The sequence below is a fragment of the Nothoprocta perdicaria genome, unplaced genomic scaffold (genome assembly GCF_003342845.1).
Source record: "Nothoprocta perdicaria isolate Ctin4 unplaced genomic scaffold, notPer1 scaffold_35, whole genome shotgun sequence".
Lineage (NCBI taxonomy): Eukaryota > Metazoa > Chordata > Aves > Tinamiformes > Tinamidae > Nothoprocta > Nothoprocta perdicaria.
This window is the reverse complement of record NW_020455588.1, coordinates 1178521-1204887: the sequence shown is the minus strand read 5'-3', so window position 1 is coordinate 1204887 and position 26367 is coordinate 1178521. Positions and strand designations below refer to the sequence as shown.

At 35.2% G+C, this 26367-nt stretch overlaps 1 protein-coding gene across 1 annotated transcript in view; it reads left to right on the top strand.

Annotated features, from left to right (window-relative positions):
* The window catches only part of KIAA0825 (KIAA0825 ortholog), a 210384-nt gene that overhangs the window by 119645 nt on the left and 64372 nt on the right, over nucleotides 1-26367 (top strand). The window contains exon 21 of the mRNA XM_026044103.1: nucleotides 8802-9037. Coding sequence (XP_025899888.1) covers nucleotides 8802-8838 — 37 coding nt within the window. The 3' untranslated portion in view covers nucleotides 8839-9037. The remainder of the gene's footprint in view (nucleotides 1-8801; nucleotides 9038-26367) is intronic.

Below are 26367 nucleotides of genomic sequence, written 5' to 3'. Positions count from 1 at the left end.
ATCTAATCCAATAGTTCTCTATCTGCGGTCTATAGACAGCTGTCAACTCACAGTAGTGTGTAGCCTGTCTCTATAACTATCGGAAAAAATACAGACTTCTGTAATTTTAATTAAAAATTTAACGATAGTATTTATGTAGACCTACTAGTTAATTTTAAGGTACAATAGTCCTTTGATCTGTAAAGTAGTATTTAAAGAAGCAATGTCCTGCATCTTAAGAAAGGTGTCCTGGAGTGATTGGTTTTAATCTCAAGTAAAGATTCTTATATTTTAATATTAAAAGCATTTAATAGTATCCACTTATGCTTTTGGTCATTGTATCAGCTTTGTTTTGAAACTCCCATTGTTAGAACGAGTGAAAAACGGAATTTAAACAACATATTAGTTTTTCCTGCTGGCTTAGGAAGTGGCAGAGTCATGGTTTCACAAAGATGATATCCAATATTCCGGTAGCTAATTTAATAAAGGAATTTAAATGAGCTTTTCCTTCTGTATTCTGAAATAACTGTAGCAAAGGAGATGAAGAATAGAGGATCATTTTTCTTTTACTTAAAAAACTGTTCTCATAGTTTATTAACATGATAAATAATAAGACTGAAACACAGGACAAGCTTTGGTGTAACTGATTTAATTTTAAAAGAGCTGGGGCGTTAAAAGGACTGTGCAATCTGTGAGCTGAGTATCTTTTTCTTTAATGACATTTTCTCAGCACCCGATAGTAACATAAAAATAAAACTTCAGATCTTTTGGCACAGACTTGTCAAATTCACAGGGACATCTTCTAATTGTGAAAACTAAAGGTACACTTTAACACTCCTGCTTTAAGCATCTGTGTCAAGGTCCCTGCATGCTTATTTTTCTCTGTAGGTTTAGATGTGTGGGAGCATTTGATCGCTGTCCTTTTTATATTCAAAATGAGCCAGCTTCTGTCTCAAAAGTGTCTTATTGTCATGATGTCACGGCATCTCAAGATTTGTGACCTTTGCTCCATATGGATTCATGGTAGACCACGTTGTGTTTTTGCAGGCTAGATTGCTTTTGTCCCCCCGCTAGGGGGTATCAAAGCCTTTTGGACTAAAGTTTTACATACTGGCAGGTTTGGAATTAAATGAATAAATACATGAAATAAAAATAATATTCTGAAAGTACCCAACAGAAGCTAAAAATTCCCAAAGAGGAAACAAATATGAAGCTTATATATAATAGGTACCGCCAGATGTCGCAAAGGCATCGTTGATGAAGCATTTATTTATCCAAAATGTGGCACTTATATGAGGAATAGTAGTATTGTGTCTGAGAGTTGCAGAGGCCATAACAGGTCAGTGAAATGTCCTTCAAACATTTGATTTTTACATTCGAGAATAGGCCAAGATGAAAAGATAACCACATATCTGACATTGATGTTACCACCATTTAGACAACCGATGCAATTGCCTTAGTCAGTGGGATCAATCAGACCTTTATTACTTTGAAAACCACATAAAAGATTGTTTTGCTTTTTTCTTTGAAAATAAAGGTTCTGAACTTTATCAGATCACAAACTTCTAAATGTAAAAATATTATAATGCATATATAAAAATTGTATTTTCTCCTTGCTCCTTTAAAAGTTGAATGCTATAAAAAACATTAAAAAGAATAACAAGTAGTCTTGAAAGAATTTGAGCTGAGTTGAGCACTATGCATAAATTGGCAGTTTAACAAGTAGAACTTGGAAACAAGCATTTGATGATTGATTTTTTATTGAGACAGAATGAGAATGATAGTGGATAAAGCGATTTTCCTTATTGAGAGAAAATATAGTGTTTTTCAACATGTCTTCAGTATGAATGGAAGCCCTGTCAAAAAAACTGAGCAACACATAATATCTTTTAAAAGGTAAATTAACATAAGTATATCACTTAGTTTATGGATCAAATTTTACACTTGTCAGTTTTATTCAGAATGTCATAAAGTTTATATTATACAGATAGTGTTATTACCTTTGTTATGTCCTGGAAAAGCCTAATATTAACTGAGTTCATTGTAGAATTTAAAGTGTATTCAGCTGTAGAAATGCCAGTGCAGAAAATTAAGTCCAAAATATGTATTCATGTGCAGATCTTAGTCAAATCCCTAGTAATTTTAAGTACTTGAAATACATTATTCAACAAGTAACCTGCTGGATGTTTGCGTTTAATGGGCTCTGCTTGAGTATACAGAAGCTGTCAAGATAAAACATGGAACATGCATCATTCTAATTCAATTACGATTCTTCTTAAAATAAATGCATGTCGGTGTGTGCATGGGTTGTACCTTGAAATTTGCAACCTTTATTGCTAAGATTAGATTTGAATTTGTTTAGTAGGATTCTTGTTAATAGCTCTGCCGCTCATGTGTGTGTGTGTATTATGGCACATACATACACATGCGATGTGTAAATATATGTATTTTCTGTCAATTCAAATGTTAAAGATGTTCAAAATGTTAAATGAATTTACAGTGAATGTCTATATGGATGCCTACGTACATTTCTGCTTCCCCATGTTGTACATACAGATTCATGGTGCATTTATGCATATATGTGTATGCATGTTATTAGAAATGTTAAATAGGGCCTGGACTTGTCTCTAACTTGAAGTAAAATGCTTGTTGACGAGTAATGTTTGGAGCAAGAGCACCTTTATCTCTAATTATGGTTTTCTTGACATTTGTCTTTTATATCAGTGATGTCATTTGAGTCCTTACCTTAACAGATAGGGCACAGTTGCATAATATTCCACAGATATCATATTCTTTAACTCTCTTTGAGGTCCTAGCACTGTATTTGGGAGGAAAATTGGCTTGGGATTTTTAAATGGAGCTAATTTATATATGTGTGTGTACTGTGCTTATGAGCAACATACATATGGAATACTTTTGTGTTGTGTTCTAAGACTTTATGTATATTTAACCTTTAATTTAACTAGCAGGTTGTAAGATTTCTATAAAATATAGATGAGCTTTGAACTCACTGAATGTTATTGGTGTAGCACAGTCAATCATTTCTAAAGGTTAATGGTGTTAAAAACAATGAGAACATATGTCTTATTTTTAATACAGTTATATTAGTAAAATTATTTAGCATGGATAAGGAATTTGTATCTTCCTTTTTGTGTTTAATCAGGATTTACAGTTTTTGAATATCTGATTATAGGTTTTACTGTTAAAGTTGATTGGAGAAAAAGACAAATAATTATTTATACAAACTTTTTTTTTTACTAGGAACAAGATAATTGGTGATATGGTAACCAGGGCATCTTTCAGTAGCTAAGTTGGTCTGGAATGTATTACCATTTTTTGAAATGTTTTTACTTTTTCTCCATCCTGTTCTGCTATCTTTTAATAAAATGTTACTTATATAGGTGCTATCCCAACTACATCATAAGCACAATTCCTCCATGAAATAAAAAGTCAATATTTGAATGACAGTGGAGGGGGCGGGGAGCGTAGTATTTGAAATGGTAAAAACCTGCTGTGGTAACAAAGACCAAATCAATCCTTATGTTGCATAGCTTCCTGATCATATCTTTAAACCTGGTAGTAACAAAGAATATTTATTTGTTGCCAAGCTATTGTGGGATTTATTTCTGAACTCAAATCCCAATTATCAAGAAAATTGCATCCTCTTTATCTCGCAGAAGAGTATACTGCATCATAGCATATTTGGTTATTTGGTACTATAATATTGCTACCTTGCTTGAAACACATGGTCTCTCTTGATATACAAGAAAAAAAACTGAATCCATTTCAATAAATTAATAGGGATGAGAATCCCAATCCATCGTTCTTTTCAGAGGTTCGCATACATTGTAATGAAATGCATTAGGAGTTTTCTTCACTTGAAATCCAAATGAGACCCATTTTGGCTCACACCCTTGACAGTCTCTTTTATAAGCACTGCTGTCTCCTGTTCATGTGTGGGCTTAGTAAAATGCTTCCTTTGTAAGATGCACAGAGACAATATAATGCCATGAAAGACGAAGGTGTCAAAACACAAAGTTAGAGGCAATCTAATCAATGCCTCCTGATTTAGCCTTTGAAGGCTCTCTTCATTAAAACTCTTTAATTGTGAGGCTTATCTTGAGGTAGAGCTGTTACTTAATATTTTTCAGTGTCATTCTTTGGACAGTCATTTGTACCTTTTAAACGTAATTTCAATATTCATTGTTTAGTAAATTGGATGCCTTGTTAGCAATAGTGGTGGTATGAATGACTTGCATTCAAGTGATTGAAGGTAATAGTGTATAAATGCTTGGTTCTCTCCCCCCAAAGTTTAATGTGTTTTATTTCTATGTATGTCATTATAAAATATATGTTTTTCATTATGAGCCTTTTGATTTTTATGCATAGGAATGCAGGTTAGGCTATTTAAAGCTATGAGTAAAAACTCATAGTAAAAACGTTCTATCTGATTTTTTTAAAAGATTTAAAAATTTTTCATGTTCAGTGCAAGCATTGTGAGTTTTATGTAAGTGGCGAAAAATGTGATCTCAGATTACATTATTCTAAATAAATTCTGAAAAGATTAAAAAAATGCACGTAGACTTTTCACAAATGTTCATAAAGTTTGTAGTGGTTTCTGGGAAAGCACCTTCTTGAAAGTGATGGAGAACAAAGTGTGTCTGAAAGCACATAATTTGGGAAGTGCTTTTGAAAGAAATACGTTTAGCTGAAAACTGCCTGCATAAAAATAAGAGAAAGCCTACAATCTTTCTGTGTTCATAATACATATATACCATGGTGAATTGTACTGTCGGACCACATGTATATGCATGTGATACATCAGTTAAATTATTTCTTATTCCAGTGTATGTTCATAGTTTGATTTACTGGAAAATAAGCATTGCATATTTTTATAATCTCTCGTAAAACTAAGATCTATTTCAGCCCTCTAAAATATTTGGAAAGCTAAAACTGTCTAATGTCCTTCTTATAATTATTTACAATAAAAATAATATAAACATGTAGGAAAACAAAAAAGAGAAGACTATAGAATTTATTTGCAGAAATCCTTGAGATCTTGAAAAGAATTAGGGAAACTTTGACCTGATTTCTTTTTTTTTTTTTCTTTTTTTTTTTTTTTTTAAATGACTAGTGTGGTGAGTACAGCTGCTCTAGCTTAGTAATTATTTGTGATAGGTTGTTTTTGAGTCCCATATGTATAGGAGCTCCAGGCCCAACTACCTCATTTGCTGGCACACAAACAGATTCTTCCAGGTGCTGAAAATTAAATTTTAATATATTATTTAAATATTAAGAGAATTACAGTTTCAGTAATTTTACTGCTGCAGCTGGAGTACAAAGTGTGGCTACACACTATAGACATGGTTGCCTAGTCTACTAAAAAGAAAATTCACATTGGTTTTAAATTCTTTGAAGTAAATGTTTGGTGCCGTATTAAAAACATTTGCTATACAATGCCGCTTTAAAAAATATATTATGTGAGTCTCAGCCTGTTTTTAGAATAAGATTTTAAAATGTTAAACTGCAATTTATATAATTTGCATTATAAAATAGAGAAAAGTTTAGAAAGTCTTAATGGAAAACTTGGTGCTTACTATTGTGCTGAGGGCTTGAGTAAGGCAATAGTTTCAAAATGGTGTTAAGCAGATGGTTAATCTAAAATCATGTGTTTAATTACATTGATATCAACTTAATATATTTCTGGATTAAAGTTCATGCGTGTAACTTTATTGCGTTTAATCTTATGTGTAAGCACTTTACTGAATTACAGATATCAACCCAATTTCAGGATTTAAAGAGAATGTTTGGAGTCAATTGACTACCCCACGTTAACATTTTATCCTTAAAAATATCAGAAAGAACATCTCAAAAAGGTGAAGTTTTAGATAAGTTGCAAGAAGACAGAATTGCACTAGTTGACATTACATTTAAATGTATTTTTAATTATAAGATTTTTCTCTTTGATGCCCATGCCTTATGTTTTACGATTTTGGTGTACTTAATTATTCTTGGAACTCCTCTTGGAGTGATCAACACCATCCAAGTGCAAATATGTATTAAGCACACTTGGAATCAATTTCTGTTTTTTTTTTCCCCTTGTTTTAAATAATTAACTGATTTTAAACCATGTTCTGGAAACAGTGCTAATTTACCTAGATTAGCAGTTAGAATTTTGAAGGCTTGTTTAGGTGAGATAATTCAGGTATGGGTTCTCAGCTTTTAAAGAAAAAGGTTTTCTCATTGTATAGGGAAATTCTTCCCGTTCGTTTGGATTAGAGTACTGAACATTTTGGGGGATTCATTTTAATAGTGAATGGGCTCTATTATGTCAGGATCATCACCTCTTGTCCATGGGCTGTCTCACTAAATCCATTGATCTCTGAATTAGATGATTTTTCTGAAGATAGGAAATAGGCCGTATAGTAGTATTGCAAGGGTCCTCTTTAAAGCAAAAGCCACGGCAACTTTTAAAATACATTCTAATCCTCACAAAATCTATTTGGAAAAAAAAACGGTAAATTGCAAACCTTTTGTCTTAATTATGGAGTTGTATTTCACAATGAATAGTCCATAGTTCCTATTACAGTAATATCTTATACTATTTTTTATAATGATGGAACTTCTTTAGATGGAAAGTACAAGATGGATCTGATTTAAAACAAACAGCAATATAAAATTAGAGAAATTAAATCCAGAAAACTGAATCATCACCACATGTCCTATAATCTTATACTATCTATAAATCTAAATTCTTCCATCTATGCAGAGCTTTCCATTTATCTTCAGAACCTCCCATCTGTTTTTATTTCAACTTTTACTGTGTTTTAAATATTTTTAATATTTGCTAAATGAAAAATGTATTTTTGGTTTACGAATAATTAAGTGTCCGTGTTTCCTGTAGTTTGCACATTGATTTGTATTGATATAGGATCAGTTTAAAGGTTTATAATCTATTCTGTTTGAAATGTAATGAACTATGGCTGTTAATATTTAGCATAGGGGATTTTTGAGTAGAACGGGTTACTTTCTATTATGAATTTATTTGCTTGAAAAAGACGAGTATGTGATTCAGACCAACAAAATACAGGAAAATAAGCAGGTTTATTTTCATGAAATCAATTAGCACCTCACGTTCCTGTTCAGATCCTGTCTTCTGTGTCCTAGTAAGGTTACTGTTAGACTCTGTACCAGGACAAGATAAATGTACCTGCCTTTCAAAACTGCCTTATTAAGACTATGCTGGTGGGTTTACAGCAAAGCTCAGGGGATGTGAACCTTTGCATTAGGTGGGAGACAGTCGGCCGCTAGGCTGCTGTCAGGGAAGTTCTCACCTGCCTGCATAACTCTGTAGCCTACGTGTAACCTACAGCCAGGCTGCATCGAGCCCTGGTGATGGGCTCTGATCGTTATCCAATCAGATGGGTATACCCTGCAATCTGAGGAGCCTGACTAATGAAAATGAAATAAATTACGTTTTCCCTTCCACACTGTTATTAATGTTTACATTGGCCAGAAATTAGTTGTCTTACTGGGTTTGTTCTTATAAGTGATGCTGTAGTAGTTAGGTAGTTCTGTTGGTGGTTGCTTCATGTTGCTTGATGTTTTTCAAAATATTCCTGTTTTTTGAGATAAAGCAAGGTCTCGCTAATTAAAACCTGTTTATTATTTAAAATGCAGGACCTGTAATTCAATGTTATTGGCAGATTTTATTTCTAAATATGGAAATATAAAGATGAAATTCACTTTTCCTGAACGCGTAACACGAAGTTGGTAAAAACAATCAACACTTTGAATTAGTTTATTAAAGTGATTTATAAACGTCATTTTTTAAAGACAATAAGCTGGGGGGAAAAAAAGCTGCATTAGGAATCTGTTTCAAAAACTGGAAATAAATTATTCCAGAGCTTAATTTTTATACTCTTGCCACCATAAGACAATGAATTCATAAAGCAGAAACCTCTGTTCCTAAGCGGAGTTTTGCAGCCATAGCTGGAGACTTTTATTTATTTATTCATTCATTTATTAATGTTTGATTTACTGGGAGTATTCCTGAACTGAAAACATGGGTCCATGATTTCAATATGGGCAAGATCTCATCTAGGGTGACGAAGTGTGATTGAATTTTTACATTTAAAGTATGGTAAAAAATGTATTTAAAACTATTGAGGACATTTATAATATATTAAATTCTTTACCTGATTAAGCAGAATAGTTCTTTACAGGGGAAAAAAAGCAGAAGATAGGAAAATGATGTTTAAGATAAAACTATTATTTAAATTATTTTCTTTTACTTGCTTTCATGCACCAGTAAATCCTGCATATCAGGATTGTAAATCTGTAGTTAAGAATGTTAATATAGTGGAAGAGATTTCCTTAAGTTTCTGTTCGCTACGTTGTGACATGTTCTGTGTGATTGCAACCATAGCCGCCTTAAAACTATCTCCCCCCATGAAGAGTGCAGCTATACTGTAGATTGAAGGGAAGTACTTAAATATAACCACATTTCCCAGGGGGATTCTTAAATTTTAACATGTAACAGAATGCTAAGGTATAGGGGATTGACCCCTCAAGATTGAACAAGTCTAATTGGAAGTAGCATAAAAGATGATAATATCAATGGATTTCAATGTAGTGTAATTATATGTTGAAGCAGAAGCCTGAAACTCTATTACCGCACATTGACAGGCAGTATCTTAAAAGCCAAAGTCAGGAAGCTAATTTCCAGGGGAAAAAAATAGCAGCAGATTAATACAAAATATGTATTTTAATTACAAATCATCATAGCCTAATCATCTGTTTCTTTTTTTTCTTTCTGTTAGGTATTTTCTTGTCATTGTTTCCTTGCATTTTAAATGATATCTTAAGACCTCAAATCCTGGCGGTGGGAGATTTCAAGAGCCTACTAAACTTGGGTTCACCAGCTCTCCATGCTCCGTAATTAAAAATGGCTGTGGGCATTTTTCACCCTTGGAGATTTACCAACTGCTGCAGCGATGGCAGAAGGATTCCTTCACCTGCTTTTATATGGAATAACCAAATAGTGGAGCAGCATGAAGTAAGGAGAAAAAAAAAAAAAAAAAAGAAAAAGTTTACCTCTAGGCTTCTCCTCTTCAGCATGTAGGAGGCTATAGCCCTATTCTTCCTTTCTCTACATTTTGATATGGGAAGAACAAAAATCATTAAAATCTTTTGTAGTGGATTAGAAAAAAAAAAAAGAGATTCCTTTTTTTAGTATTTGTGTGTCATCATGGCAGGCCTAGAAAATTAGCCTAATTTATTATTTAAAACACTGGTGGGATTCCTAATTGCATTCATCATTAGCTATGACACGCTCGGAATGGAGCGCCGTACCCAGTGAGAATTTTCCAGTTTGAATTTTGAAATAAAAATATTTTTCGAGCGATCCCCAGCTATCGCCCGTCGCCATGGCGACGGTGCTATTTGTCTGCGAGCTCCTGCCCGCCGCCAATGAGGGAGCGAGCGGCGTCAACTAAACACACGAATACATCAAAGGCAAATTCATATGCTCAATCTGATCAGCTCAATTAATGGCAGAACAGAAGCTGAAGGGGGTTAAAAGAGGGCATCCATTCAGGATGGCTGTGGCCCCTTTTAGCAGAATCTATACGCCGGCCTTTTGGGGGAGGAATTTAGCACACTGTCAAAAACATTATCAGAAAAGGAAAGTACTAGGCCTCCTACACCTAACAGATATGAAGCTGTCAGACAAAGAATAGCACTATTCATTAAATGACACTTATTTTCTCCCACTTTACAAGAATACAGTGAACAAAACAAGCAGGGGAGCAGCTGAGAGAGACACTTTTTTCTTTTCCTGGTGATGACAGACATGCAGCAATTATGGTGATAACTAAGGAATACTAAACAAGAAGCCAGGCTCGGCTCTGTTTATCACCTAAAATTTTATGTTGCGAAATTTGCATGCGACTCTTGTTTTGTTTTATTATTTATGGCTAGGACAAATTAGATCCCTTTGTTTTTAACATGGCGCTTTCAGCGCGCTGAAGAGCGTCTCTAAACTATACACGCTCGCTCCTTCTCCTCGCTAAATGGCCATATCAAGTTGAAGGGCTTTTGAAGTAAGAGACTTTCAAAGCACAACAAAACTGCTGCTACCGAGGGGGAAGAAGGAGCGTTGGTGTAATGGCAGGTATTGTACAGCGTTTCTGCTGTACCTCCCGCAAAAGCGCGCGCAAAGTTCGGTCAATGCCTACCTTTGCCTTTCAGCACGCGGTACACAGCACGTGGTAAGGCTTTACTGCTTAAATATTTTTATTCTTATTACCCATGCGGGTGTAGGAAGTTTGTGGGCATCCTCCAAGTTGGGCTTAGAGCAGGCAAAAGTGAGGGGGAGGACCCCAAGGTTACCGGCATCTTGTACTTGGACTCCGGTGATCTGATTTGCGGCCTATTATCAATCGCCCGCTACTTTTATCTGCATGATGGTGTCCTGATTGATAGTGACTCTGAAGCCATGTACTCCATAATGCGCTGTCAGGGGCTGCTGACAGCCGCAATGAGAGAACAATAAGTGTGGGGCAGCCGTAATGCAAAGGTCCAGGCAGGCTCTATGAAAACTGATAGCTAAGATATTGGCTGCTATGTTACCATATATATCCGTCCCTTGGAGAATTCAGTTGGTGAAGGAATTAAAATGGTCTCCTGGTACGTGGTGGGGAGGAGGAGGAGGAGGGCTTCACTGAGGAAACCTGCAGATGGTGAAAACCTTGCATTACCCTCGAGGTGTAGGGGTAAAATTACCCTTAAAAAAATCAGGAAATCTTGCTCCAAAAATGGATGCACAAAGGCTAATATGTGAGACACGTATATATATATATATATATATAAAAATATACATATATAATTATATGCACACTGGTACACAAAAGTACATGCAATGACTAAATGTAATGTGACATCTCAAACTTCCTCATAGGACATCTACTTTTCTAAAACTCTAGCTCTAAGGAACCTTTTTTTAAGGGAACTTTTTTTTTTTTTTTTTGATGCATGGTTTGATTATAACAAAGCAAGGGCTGGCAGTGTTATTAAATTCAAAGCCCAGAATCTTATAAATTTTAGTCAAAGCCAATTTAAAATGAGTCAAGCTGGTCCTCTATTTTCACCAGAGACTGTAGCTGGCTGAGGTCAGTGCTTTCTGGTTCACTTTGGGAAAGCATGTAGATGTGTGTCCGCTTCTAAACAAAATAAAATACAAATACAAAAACAAAGCAGCAAATCCTCCAATTCAAAATATGTTTCTATGCTCTTAATTTACACTATTTTGAGATGTTAATGACTTCAATGAATTATAGGCCTCTGCAGCAGAATATCTGTTTTTCAAAGAAGTCAGAAAAGTAGCTTTCCTTGCAATCTCTGCTCTTCCTACCAAAAAAATGATTAGCCCACTGGTGTAAGAATTGGATAGGACAGGTATTTGGCATTAATTAATTATTTTATTAAGAACACACATTTTATTAAGAACTTCACTTACGCTAAGTTCAAATCCCAGTTTTATGAAAGATAAAAAAAATAGATTCCTTGCTGCAGAGAGATGATAGCCCATGTTCTAAGTAGATATTGTGGTAAGGAATGTGCAAGTGGACAAAAATACTTTGAAGAGATTCTTATTTATTTTAATGCCTTTTCACTCTAGCTGGGCTCCAAAAAGCATCTCTTTCAGCGCAGTTAAAAATAAAATTTGGGGTTACATTTTCGTATTGCAATTGCCAATAAATCTGTTCTCCTCTGAGGAAGAAAAAGGAAAAAAGAAAAAAAAAAGAACAAAGGAAAACCCATGCTCATGTGCTGTAATTGAAATCTGCAGTTATCTTGATATGATATATTGAATGGCCATTACTTTTATTAAGATCTAAGGCCTCCCTACATGAGGCAATTTATGTGCAGTAGTCTCAGAGATAAATTCACAAAACGCCAGCTAATTCCACGCCAGTGCTTTGGGTGGACACTTTCAGTTTGCAGAAGCCACTCTTTGTTGTCGCGGTCTTGCACTGAGTGCGCAAGGAGGATAACGCACACGCTTGATGTTAGTGAGCAATGGTTAGGATGCTGTTATCAAAGCCCTGACAATAACTGAGCACAATAAACATCTTTTTGTTGAAGAGATGATCATAGTTTGCAATTTTTTGGAGATGTTCTTTCTGAACGTGGTAAAGCATAGGGCTTGCAGTATATTAAGATATAACGTCAGACACTCCTGAAGTGCCAAGAACCTTAGTGTGACGGTGTAGAAGAAGCTCAAAGGAATACTAGAGTGCGAAGTATTTCCAAGACTACCTACAAACATGTGATCTGCTGATCAATGAAACCATAAGGCCGAGTCTCCCATCCTTAATCATGAAATTGGGTTCTTTGTCTTTAGGGTGATTAGCTAAATAAGGAAGGCAAATGAAATAATTTGACTTAAATGCTGCGCTGGTGGTCTTTCTTGTGCATTTGAATAATCAACGTGCAGCATTCAAGTTTCAAAAACAATAAGCTGCTTTTATGTTACTGTCAAAAGCATATGCTTCTACTAATTGTTTCTGTAGCTATAGCTTCAACTCTGTAAACTTGAAAATTCTTAAAATTATTTTAAAAGGAGAGAATGAGTTCCAGCCCAATACTTTGCACATGCACTTTGCATATGCCAGGAATCAGCCTGAAGCAAATTTTAACATTCACATTATAACCCTCTGAAAGTAGGGATATATAATGGGAACACTGACAGACCCTGAATGACACTTACGTTGACAGACAGTAGCACCACTAGGCACCCATAATTAAATCTTTTGTGTGCTTGCAGTTAGCTAAAAAATGCTCTCCATTTTATTAGCAAATTATTTGAAAAAATGATCACCAAAAAGTAAATTGAGTACTGATGATGGAAATAAAAAGGAACGTGAAAATAATTTTCTTAGTTTTTAATTCATTCAGATGACGACCGTTATGGTTTCATTTAAAGATACCTGGTTGACTAAGTTATTCATTCTAAGATATCCATCTGACACAACTTATCAATATAGTGAATTTACATTTTGGAAACAAGAATTTAATTTTTTTCATGCATAGGTTGTATTCAGTATAAGTTATGGGTTTTACTTTATACTGTACCAAATAGCTTAGTAAAATACATGTATATTTTTGTATAAGTGGAATTATGATATTTTTGACTTCACATTCCTGAATATTTTCAAGTTTGTGCATAAACAAAATGCATGTTAGTAAAACTATGAGCAATGATATTTCATACGTAGCGGTTGCCCTAAAAATCAGTAATGCTGTTGCATTCTTAATAGAAAAGCCTCTGCAATATATTTTTAATGTTAAAACTTTTGTCCTAAAAGAAAATATCAGACAGTGACCATCTGCATTTGGATAGGATTTTTTCCTGTTTTTCTGTTTATTCTATATATATACACACACACACACATACGCACAAGTTTGTATGTATATTTGAAGCAATACAATAGAGAAGCCGAACGTTAACTGGAAATTACAGGTCAAAGAAGAAGGTGATGTGTCGTATACAAGAAACTAAGTAAGCATTTTTTTCATAGGATGATCGAAATCAATAGTAGGCTAAAAGAGTAGTTTGTTGCATTTAAGATGCAATGACATAAACTTATTGCACACTGGAGGTCACCCTTGCTACTCCAATTTAAAAAAATTTTTTTTTTAGAAAAAAAAAAGGAGTCAGTGCATCATGTAATATGCATATTGAGCTTATTATAATACTTCAAGCAACAAACCAAATCTGTGTTTAGGTCTGTGCAAATGTCTTAATTAGTTGACCAGTGTGCGGTATAGGTAAGTACCTCTGGAAAAATTTTCTCAAGTGCCTGTTTCCCTTAACTTGTAAGACAAATCTGTATCTTGCCTTGAAATCACTGTTATACTGCTACCAGTAACTGCTTTTATCACTGTCCAGGGAAGCTAGTTTAAAGCTAGTTTAGCTAGATTGCCATTACTTTGCTGGGTTACAGCAAAGTCACTCTCATAGTTGAATAGAAGTATTAAATTACCATCAAAATAACTGTTAGGTTCTTAGCTATAATTAAATGGTTTATTCAGTTGATAAACAACTTGCAAGTTTTTAGTGTTGATTAGCATAAGAACAGAGCTGAAAGGTCTTGGCAAAGATTGTCCACCATAGCCCTGGGAACCTCAAAGGCTAAGTGTGAAATGAAATCAATATCTGTTTGGTGCTTTCCATGTCAGAAAACCTTTTCACTTACCTGGAGGAAAATAGTACCTTCTCTTGCCCATGAAGATCTCAGATTGAGAATCTATGTTGTACAGCTGTTAGGCAAAAAAAAGCCAAGCAAAATATTCACCTCAGCAGTCATCTGAGTGACAGGCTCATCATTCACAGAAAAATCCCAAACCAGGGAAAGTCCAGCTTAATCGTTTCAAAAAATCTAATGGAAATATTTACTACTAATGGAAAATCTGTGCAGTACCTTCCAGTGGAGGAGCTAGTGTAGGTAAGGAGAATGAATTGACAAAGTCCTGTAAAACTTCACGGCAGAATTTTCCATCTGGAAGATGGGAAATAGAAATTTAGGCTAATGCAAAGGCAGATTCCTTCATGATCAGGTTGTGAAGCCTATTAGCTAGAAGTATATGTAGAAGGATATACAAAAATCTGCTTCAATGACCAGAACCATTTAGAGAATGAATATCCCAGGAATTTTGTGTCTGGCTGTATAGTCGGGAACTGCTGTCAATTAGATCACAGGTGCTGTGGTACCACTGTCTTGTCTCAACCAGTACCTTATTCCAGTGACTCCAGAAGAAGCTGTGATTTCATAATAACCCAACACTAACCACGCTTAAACTGTTGTAAGGTTCAGGATCAAGACCTAGGCTTTGAAAGTTATTAGGCGGTACTGTTGTTCAGGAGCACCTGATTTTGTTCAGGGTGCCATCTGTCTCTCTCCAAGTTCTGCATTTTAGCATTTAAAACTGATTGTGTTGGGGGAAAAAAGTGCTTGTCATAGTTAAAAAAAAATTATATATATTGAAAAATATATCATTAATATACTAGAAAAAGTATTTTAATGAAAAATCTTGTGATTTTTAGAGAGAAGTGTTTGCATCAGTCTTGGCCTCCTGGTGGGAAGCAGAGAGACCTGCTGTTTCCCTGTGTTCCCCTGAACATCAGTGTAGGTTGGAAGCACTCGAGGAAGTAGCTGTTTGTTTCCTACTCGAGCACCTTAGCAGCTCCTCCAGTGCCTGTTATATAGCTGCTGTAAGTACTATGTAGCATCGCTCCTTGCCAGGGTTTTAAAGTTTCAGAGAGCACATTATAATCTTTACTGACTTCTTGAGCTTCTGGGAGGGCTAGCCAAGAACAAAATATTCCCTTCTCTCATTTGTGCTCATGCAAAGTCTTTTCTGTTGTTTTTCAGAAGCAGCAGAAAACTAGTACCACCAGTCAATATTCTCTAGACTGCGATCCAAGTTTAAAAAAATACTTGCCCACAAAGAACTATGAGAATAAGCAAAGCATGCTTTTAGAAATTAATCTACAATAAAGACAGTCATTTTTATTTCCTAGCACATGTTAGCTCAGGATCCTGTGGACTTTCCAGCTGGAGATGTTTAATCACTCAACACCTGTCATCCAGACTTTTCATGCTGCTCTACATGATGCTTGCACTTTGTGCTATATTCTGTGTGCAGGGATGTATCCCTGTTGCATGCTCTTCCTTAAACCTGAGGCGAATCTGAGCTGGGGTCTTGCTAGTCCCTTCTACTGGGTAGGCCAAATAGAGAAAAAATAGCTAAAATAAATAGTTCAAAATAGACCCACATATTGATCTGCTATTATTTAAAATAGTTTCAACTATTACTTTAAACAATACCACCTAAAGATACATGTAGGAATGCAGAACATAAAGTGGCCTCATAAATCAGACAATTACTTTTGCTTTAATGACTACTCTGTTACCATTTTCCTCTGCTATGTATTTCAAACTGTATTTCATTTTGCCCAAATGCAATTGTGATAGATCATACTATTTTTCATAGTTTCTAAAATTATTGCTTGAAATCTTGAATTGATTTTTTTTTCATCGAAATGTTGTTTTTTCTTTTTTTTCTCTACCAAATTCAGATAGTAATTTAGTATTTAACTTCATGCTGATGGGGATGGGTAACAGTGCTGCTACCCTGAATCCTCTGGTTTGTATGTTAGTTGCAATCTGCACCTCCAGTGAGAAATGAGCTCCAAGCCCCAGTTGTGTCCGGGAATCCAGGAGTCACTGCCATCCAGGGGCCTGAAACCTTCGTTGCTCAATGAGACCTTGGCAGGATAGTTCAAATAGACTAAGGAAAAAATGTTAGCAGAGCCTCTCAATATACCTAGCCAGAAACTGGAATTGTAGCAGAGACAACAAACGTTCAGTAAAGTTAATTTCTCTAATTATCTGTAATTGCCTATATACAAGTAGTGTAAACAAACAAAAAAAACCTGTAGTTTTTTCATGCTGCTAGCTCACCATAACTTGCAGTTATATGAAGTAGCATATATGAGCCTACACATTAAATATATAAATATGTTATCAAAGAAGTTAAGTTTGTACTTGAAGCGTTTCTGATGATCTGTAACTTCTGTGGGAACTCATTTCATAATTTCAGACTAACCCCAATAGAGTGTTTTTCCCTTTCATTAAGATTTCTTTGGGTCAGAGGACTTGTATTTGGCTTTTATAAAAGCTGCTGATGTTTTTTAAAAATCAGAATAGACTTGGAACATCATTTAAAACTCTAGGAGAAGCTGCTGTAGAGCGGGGAGATGGTCAGTGTTAGAAACACTAGCCAAGAATCTCAATGTTAAAAACACACATCTTGTTAAGCAAATATGCACTATATTATTCAGTTTTGAAAATGAAAATGTTGTGTCCAATTATTGCATAGAGTCCAGCCAAGAAGTCTGTGTAATAAGGCTAGGACATCGTTCATTCAACCGGTTTTGGATAGTCCTGGTCTGACCTCATAGCTGACCCTACTTTGAACTGGAGGTTGGACTAGAGACCTCCTGAAGTCCCTTCCAACCTGAATTTTCCTACAGTCTTATGATCATCCCCTGGGATAGGAAGAGTTTCCTAGCAACAAGAACTGAAGGCATTAGTAATGGATGAAACTAGGTATCTGGGAAGAATCCAAGAGTACTTCCAATCTATGAATTGAATTGACCAGTATTACATATGCGTTCCTTAAAGCAAAGAAACTGGTACTATTTGCAAGCTCTTTGATATGCTTTTCTCGACTCACCTGTCATGCTGTTAATCACCCTTTGCATATCCCTCGCTCTCTGTTTCTGATCAGATTTCATCCACTGGCTGACTGGTAGGTGATATTGATATGTAGCTCTAGGTGGTGATGGATACATAGCACTGGGAACCAGCAGTGTGCTGCTGCCAGTCCTCCTCCTATGGCTTTTCTTCAAGATATTTTAGTGGGTGCATGTAGACACAAAAAGAAGCAGAGAAGATTGTGGGACTTCCTTAGTCAGTAGTCTGGTAATAGAAGGAGGATCCTCAAGGAATGCCTTATTCCATTTTGGATAGTTAACTGAGAATGCTTGCATCTCCTTTAGAAGGGGTAGCTATTATTTATAGTCAATAATTTTATGACCTATGATCAATAGTTTTAATGCTTCAGAGTCATCCAGAGATTAAAATGAATGTCAACCTCCCTTCACTGGTAAGGCAATTTATACAGCAGTGCCATTTTCAGTTTAATACCCTGCTCAATCTAAACTGAACCTAAAATAATATTGATTAGATACCCTTTTGTTGGCCTTTCACTAAGTTTATTCTGGCCTTTTAGAAAGTTTGTATGAGAACAGGAAAGTGGATGGTGAGCAGCACTTAAAAAAATTAGAATGCTCCTAATTAAAAAGAATAAGTAGAATCTTGGTTCTGATGAATTTTTATTTTTAGCATTCCTTTATTACTGAAGTGAAAGGGAAACCTTCTTCCTGAAGCCTTATGTTTGCTATTCCTGCCAGTGCTGGCAACAGATATTTATTGTTCAGATGCAAAGCAGGGAGGCTGTCGTGGGATTCGTAATTATTGGACTGAAACCTTTTTGTTGTCTAATATTACCTGAACAGTAAACGCAGTGAAGTGTGGAAATGCAGTGAATGCTTTAGATGCTAGGAAAACATTTGAGCAATCTTCCTGGATACACTCGTGTTATGCTACTTAGAGCACAATAACAGTTCCACGTAATGGTGTCAGTTTGGCTCTGGTGGAAGCTGAAGGTTCTCATGATGGATTAAAAAAAAATGATTGTGAATAACTCCTCAAGATAAGATAGACCTTAGCAGACACAATAGAGACTAATTAAAAAAAAAAAAAAAAAAAGAAAAAAGCCTATAATGAAACTTCAACATAGCCTCAGAGCAAATTACTGTACTTTAGGTTTTTATACTCTTCATGCACAAATTTACCACATTTTCTCTTCAGTATAGAATATCAGTAAATCAAAAAATATCTGCTTATGAAATGCACAAAAGTAGCAGTACAAAATGGTTACTATAATGATAGCGGAGGCTGATGTACAAGAATAACTGTTCAGTGTGTCTTTGCTCCTCATTTTATGGGCATAACATTTTTATTTAGCAGGGAAGGAAATTTGAAATTTTTTACTCATGAAGGAATAAAATAACATATTTTTGTTAGACCTGTTAGTCAAAGGAATAAGAGGAAAGATAATGGTAGCAACTTGAATGCTTTTAAAAAATCTGAAGATAAAAAAGGTCTTTGGCTATAAAGACCAAATGTTTTGTTTCGAATTGCCAAGTTGTTAACGCAAACTCTTCATAAAGCCTCAAATCCTGCTGCAGGATTTGAAACATCCCTCCTGTAGACTTCACGTGTACTCAGACTTCCATTCTCACTTGTGATGTTGCCCGTGGATTACAGATTTAAGTATGTCAGGGCCAGAAATAATATCTTTTTCTACTTGTGGTGCAACCAATCAATCTTTCAGTTTTAAGAATTATCCTCACCTTGCTGTCAGTACCAAATAATGAAATGAATGGTGTCCTAATTTGTTATGGAGTAGACTTCAGATCATTTAATTGTTCTTCAAGCTTTCTATTGTTAGATTATATCCATCAAGTCAAAGATGGCAGGGGAAGAGGCATCTGCAAACTGTTATTATTTACTTGCCTGCATAGTGCAGAAATATTTTGGAATGCATAAGGCTGTCTTGAATCTTGATAAAGTGTTCAAACAGCTTTCACAGAAAACAGCAACTTTAAATAACTCTGATTTAAACTTGAGAGGAGAAACTTGCCATGAAGTTGAACGCCATAAAAAACACACTTCTTGTTTATCCTATAGAATAAAATGTCCTATGTGCTGTGACAAAAGACCTAGTGGCCTAACTGCCATTTTTTTCTGTTTGAATGGGATAATTGATCTCTTAAAATATTCTACATTGCTGAAACATGGAAAAAAAAAGAAACTCTCCTATACAGTTATAGATTAATTGATTTCTAAATATGCATCTGTAGTGGGAGATGTTGGAAGGTAAGCAGCAATATCTTTGAATCAAAGAGAATGAGTGAGAAGAAAAGTTTGATAAAATTGTGGACTTTCTCAGCCACTCTTATCCTTGCTGAGAACCCTGGCATACGATGTCCCATTGCGTTGTATGTATCTGGCTCACAGCTGTTTAACTTAGCTGGACAGTTGATGTAGGATTTTTTGTTGTTGTTGGGAAACCAAGTGAGTGTGAAAAAGGACCCATGGACAGCACAAGTTCAGAGCTTTAAGCTGCAACTACTATAACAAGCTGACCTTTTGAGTTTCTTCATCTGCATTTTGGTGTAATGTGTAGGAAATTTCCATGTAAACTTTTCACACTTGCATGAAAACAAGACCACGCACTTCAGATGTTGTTCTAGATTATATGTGCCCCTGACATTCTGATATGTGTCATTCTCCGGTTCAGGCTCCTTTTTAATGCAAGTGTATGTAAGAAGGAATTGTAAATTGTCTTCTCTCTTCCTGGGCTGGTTTTCGTCAGTTAATTCTTTTTTTTTTCTCCAGCTGAAGTTTCTGTGGTTTTAGCTGTATGGAGTTGAGACATTGTGAAACAGTCAGAATATTTTCTCTCAATCTGTTTTGACTAGCATTTACTTTCATGTCTTATCCTTAAAGCATATAGCCTACTTTCCCTCACCTCTGCAGAACTGCTTGTGGTATAACATACCCCTTTTACCTCCGGAAAGATAGAAAATGTGTTACTTCTCAGTAGGAAGCGATGACTATGTTACAAAGATGGGTATATAGCAAAAATTCATAGGAGACAGCTGCAAGCTAAGAGATGTTACTCTCTGATCAAAAGTTTTTTGATTACATCACTGTACCCAAAAGATCAAAGATAATGTGATTTAATTTGATCACTGAGTCATCCAAATAAGCACGGAGCTCTATTGACAGTTTTCCTGAGGTTGCAGATTGCAGTTGGTATTTAATCAGGAAAAGAATGTTAAAATAATGTCCATAATAACATTTTTTTAAGTATTAAAATGAACCATATAATTTCATAGGGTTTGGTGGAGTTTAACCATTGGCATAATGATGTTTTACTTGAGCTGCTTCTAAGCTATGTGCAAGCACCTCGCTGAAGGGTGTAGGTGTGGTGAGTCATCCATTCAGAATGGGTTCCTTTCATTCATTGCCGCCTTGTCGCAGGCCTGATTTTACATAACCCATGCAATCTTCCGTTGTCAATCATCTCATTTTTGCGCAGCAAACTCCCCACTTCTCATTTGCTTTGGATGAATGGTGTCGTTCATTCACATCACACTCTTCTGTTGACACCATTCAAAAGCAAGGATCAAGCAGTTGGCTTTTAACGAGTAAAGGCTGCAAGACTCTTAGGGCGTTAGACTCAAAGAAGTTGGTGTGCCTACACAAACTGAGTAAGAGGTGGGAAGGAAGAAGGGAGATGACAAGTTGATTCACCCCTACTACTACAGGCCTATCAGCTGGAAGCAAGGAGTTTTGCACCAGGACGCAAAAGAAAGGAGCGAGCAGAGCCGGCACAGTTGTAGTTATCTGCCACTTTGTCACATTGTGCTCCCCTGCAGGGGAAGGCAATTCTGACTTCTTTCTGGCATTAAGTACGAAAACATTACCCTAAAAGTTCACAGCATTTATTTTTTCTTTTTCTTTTTTTTTTTTTTTTTTCCTGGGAGATGTTGGAAGAAACGAAGATTGAAGCTTTTAGCTCTGGTAATTCTTTAAATCATTAGGTAACTGTTGTTCTTGCAACAGCTGCTACAACACTTAGGCACACTCAGCGTGCTTGGCTACCGAAATCCTCAGGCAGAGCATGTGAGAGTGAGAGAAGTGAGAGACATCTGCTGTGGCCTAGCGAAGGAAGGGCTGGCGGAAGGCAAGACCTGCCCAGGATGTATGAGAGAAGAATAAATGGGGAATTCTTGTGTGCTGTTACTTGCGACCTGGAAAGAGAGCTGAGTATTTCAAAGGAGAAGACTATAAAATGAGATGGTTCTCCTTCCCTACCTGACAGGGAGAAACATTGCCTGTTGATTCCACAGGGTTCACTGTTCAAAGTCTAATGTTCTCCCTAAAATTTACCTGATTTGCAAGCCAAAAACCCTCTTTATCATCTACTATTGTGCACTATTATCTGTGCACAGATCTCTCTGTGGACAGATCTTGAGATCTGTGAATTCCTGTTCTGCTATATTCTTAAGGCATCATCTTCAGCATCTTCTAGTTGATCCCTGCATTGAAACATCTTTTTATTGAAGCTTCTTTCTTACTAAAACATATAAGGTAATGTCTAATTTGCTGTACTTCTCTGATTGGCTTTATTTTTCAATCCTTTGCATTCTTGATAACTAGGTGAAGCTGATCGCTGGGTGTGTGATCTCTGAGAATGTGACTAAGGAAGTTTTAAAATGTTGGGAATATATTATTAGTAGTTTTGATATTTTTGTATGTTTACAATTGGAAGTTTTACCCAAACTTCATTGTTATCTACTAATCCAACAATTAGTTTCTCCCATTCCATTAGTATTATAATTGTTTAACATTTTTTTTAAGATTAGTTTGAAAAGAGGTTTCAAGAACCTCTACAGCACAAGACAAAATTTAGATTCTACGAAGAACTTCTGAGAAATGACCTTAATATGGTTATGATTATTTTATGACACTTGAGCATGGCAATGCAAATATATTACACAGTAAATATCTAATATAGAAACTTCCAATTTTCATTGTATTTTCTGTACGATTACTGAAAAGAAGAAATTTTAAAATTTCTTCATTTAAATAGAAGGAGGTTTTTTTGGTGAGCAATTATTGCCGTTGGCTGTTTTATTCGTCTCTGAAGATACTTAAATTTAATTAGAGAGATTTTAATCTCCTTTCAGCTACTCAGCAGCTAATCCATAGGTTAGATATTAAGGACTATAAAGCAGAAATTTTATGGGTATCTTAGGTTTCATTGGCTATTGTTTTCAGTGTTCTTGAACTTCAAACTTATTTTGTATTAAATGAAAAATCAATCCTGGAATTATCTGTACATAAAAATACACTTCCTTATTAAATAGAAACTAAATTACGGATTTTTTTCTACCCATACATCTTTTAAGATTTAAATTCTTAATCGTTTTCATTTTTTGTGATGCACATATATGGTCTTTTTACGTTGTGCTATGTAATATCTAAACTGCGGACATTGTTAAACAGTTGTCAACAAAAGAATGGATTTAATATTCTTTGTTTAAAAATATTCATATCTGTTGTTGAATGAGACAGTCTATTCAGTCTTATAAATATCATATTTAATAAAGAACAATCCCCAGCAAAGAGAAAAAAATGTCTCTATCCATAAGCAACCAGATGAGAAATGGATTTTTATTCAGTCAAATCCTTTTAGTCAATGAAACAGCACTTTCATGCATACTGCACTCAAGTGATAATTAATATAGTCTAATTCTGGACATGATGCCTGAATTGATGTAGTGTCATCAAAACCCCATGTTAAAATCAAACCTTGACAGGGACTTAACACTCTGGAACAGGTCATCATATGATAATACTCTTTTTTCCTTTCTGTATTTGTCTTCACCCAAGCAAAGTATTACAAGATGTGGGGGGAGAAAAAGGGAAATAATTACAAATGAAGAGTGACGCAGGCTGTGAATAGAACATATGTTAGGCTAGGCAGAGGCATCAGTGAATTATATCATTTCATGATGAAGCGGCAGTGGGGCTGAACGGACCTATTTTAAACCTTGATGTATTTTATCTCTACTGTATTTGGACTGTCATCTTTGGAGAAAGACTTTGTGTAATTGAGAGTCAGCTCCAATCTGCATGACTTGAGCATGAAGTGTAGGCCAGATGAACAGTGTTATGGAAGAAAGGGAAGCGGCTAATAAGGTATAAATGAGTAATAACCTTTATACCTCAGACACTTAAATGTATTGTATAAAATACAGGGTGTAATGGTATTCTAAGGTTCTGTTAATAATATAAACAAAGTTGGAAAGTAGTTTAACTGTTTTTAATTTCATTTTGCTATTTTAATCTACATGTTGGCAATTAATACATCCTTGATAAAATTGATGCAATTTTCACATCGATACGGTTAATTAAGTCAGAGTCAGTTTTTCTTCACGTTGTTTATATGATTTTAATGTATTTTTGTTCTTCAGTTCAAGTTCCTTCTCATAGGCCGTGATTATCATTCTTTGTTATTTTTGAGAAGAATTTGTTTGCTTTGATAACTTTTAAAGTTGTAAAACCACAAATAGTTAGAAAGCTAGAAGAGTCCTTAGGGAGGCTGTATTTGCATATACTTTCCTTTTAGTTGTGTAAAAGTATTTTTTTTTTTCAGAAAGATAAGCTATTTCAGCTATTATGATGAAGCAAACATTTTGGCATATTAATAGTGTAGGATACATAAATACTCCTTATTGGTGATGATTTAGGAAGACTTTATGGTAGTTTTAGGAAGACCTTAGTAAAGTAAGTCCTTATTTGAGCAAATTCTACTTTTTTGATGTAAAAGAGCCTGTAGATGTCCATAGCACATCCAACACCCCAAAGGAAGCGTATTGATGACTTTTATTCATTTGAATTTAATTGCATCCAGTGTTCTGGTTGGCTTTGTTGTTTTTAGTAGAAAGACTGATAGTACTGTGGTTTTCTTTCAGGTGATAAAAATGATAGAGTTATTGTAGTCTAAAGTGTTCAAGTAATTCTCTCTCTCCTAAAACTAAAGGCATATTCATAATGTTGATCCCTAAAGATATATATTTGGTCAATCATATTCCACTTAGGTTGTACAGTTAGCCAACAGTTTTAATCTTTTCTTCAATTTTCAGTCTTCAATTTCCTTCTTCATAGAGAAAAGTTTCTTTTGTGCATATAGCTCTGGTATGTTAAAGGAAATAATTGAGTTAAATGTGTGTGACATCACTCCAAAAATGCTAATGTGATCATGCTATCTTTTCTTTAGCCTTGCTTTTAAGATGTTTTATACCTTATTTTTATCCCTCGTAGTTTGAGCTCTGTACAATTAATTTCTTTTAGTGGTCTAGATAGTGTGTCTGTTTAACATTGTTACACTATGTTAGGTATGAATAAGTAGTTTCTTGTGGGAAAAAAAAAAAAGCTATATGGCACAAGAACATTAACTTCACATTTATTTATAGGGATAAGTTGCACAGTGATTTACCAAGAGTAAAAATGGATAACTATGTGCTTCAGAACGCATAGGAGATACTGGCTGTAAAATTAGGTAGATGTAATAATAAGAAGCTTGCTTGAAAACAGAGCCTAAGACTCGAAATCAATAGCAGAAATTATATCTAAGAAGCACTGGTAAAAGTCTTCCAGGCAGCCCAAAGTTAAAGACTTTGTTTTTTCGCATGAGTTCATTCTGCCCTAGGTACCAATTATATCCCTCATATCAAGGGTCCTTATGACTGCTTTATTGGGGACATTTTCCCTCACTTTCTGCTATTTAGACATTGTATAGGACTCCTGATTTGTCATTTCATAACTTTAAAATATATTTAAGGTCTTCTCCTCTCGACATACATTTAATGGAAATTAGCAGTCGTAAAAGTTACCAGGGTTATCCAGTGAGCAAATGTGTTGATGTTGAACTGTGTCCCCTAATGATTGGGCTGAGTTAATGCAGTAGAATCTGATGTTTTTCTTGGAAACTAAAAAATTCTGTCTGGACAAAGGGAAAAGAGCAAAATTAGTATGGAGACTGGGCAGCTGAGAAATGCCATTCTGCTTTAAAACGCCAATAAGCTTTTGTGTCTGCAGAGCTGAGAAACTTTTCAGATCTGCTGTTTGCCAGTAGGCAAGGAAGAAAATAGCATCAATATAACTGTAATAAGAAGACTTGTTCACAAATAAACTCAGGGTAATGTAGCATAAATAGCACCTGATCACATTTATGAAGCATTTATTTATGGTTTTGAAATGAAATGCAATTGCAGATGTCTCTTGGTAAAAGTCTGCTACATCTTTGCCGATGCACGGAGGATTCTTGGCAGAGTTGTGTTTTCTCAGTGTGTTTTGCTTTGGGCTTTTTAACTCAATGTCTCAGGTGAAATACTGTGTCCCTCAAGGTTCCCTCCTAATTCTGCTGTGAGATCTGGTGAATTTGATACGTGTCTTTGCTCTTCTAAGGGAAGATGCCCCTCCATAGCAGCTCCGGCCTTCATATTCTCAAATGCATGGTTATTTTGCAACCTGAGTTCATTTTCTGTTTTAGGAAGGTTAGTTTATAGAATTGTGAGTATTATATGGGGGCACTGCAGCCCACTAGATAGTTTGGATTTCATAAATTTCGACGCCTCCCCAAAAAGTTGGCTGAATTGACGAGTGTATATTTGGAGAGGATAGATTTCAAAGTGTATATATTAAAACACAGAAATATAGCTCTCTTTCTCCCTTTTTTTTTTTTTTTTTTTTTTTTGTATGTGTGTATATTAAGAAAGAATACAGGTGACACAACTTTTCTACTAAGCTTTGGATGCTACAGTTGTATTATTTGTGCTACTAGTAACTTTAAAACAAGACAAGGGGAAATAAAAGTTCTTTAATGCATAGTGTTTAGATTGTGCAAGCAGCTCCTTTCTAACCAGTCCACAAATGTTAATATTACTAATTATCTGGAAACTAATTTTCTTATTTTTTGCAAACTTTTTTTATATAACAACATATATGTATATGACATATATATGACAAGTTATTTTATGAAGACCTTTTGATATATATTTTGCAGCATTAAAAATAAGTGATGACAGCAAAGTTTTGAAAAGATCTTTGTGTT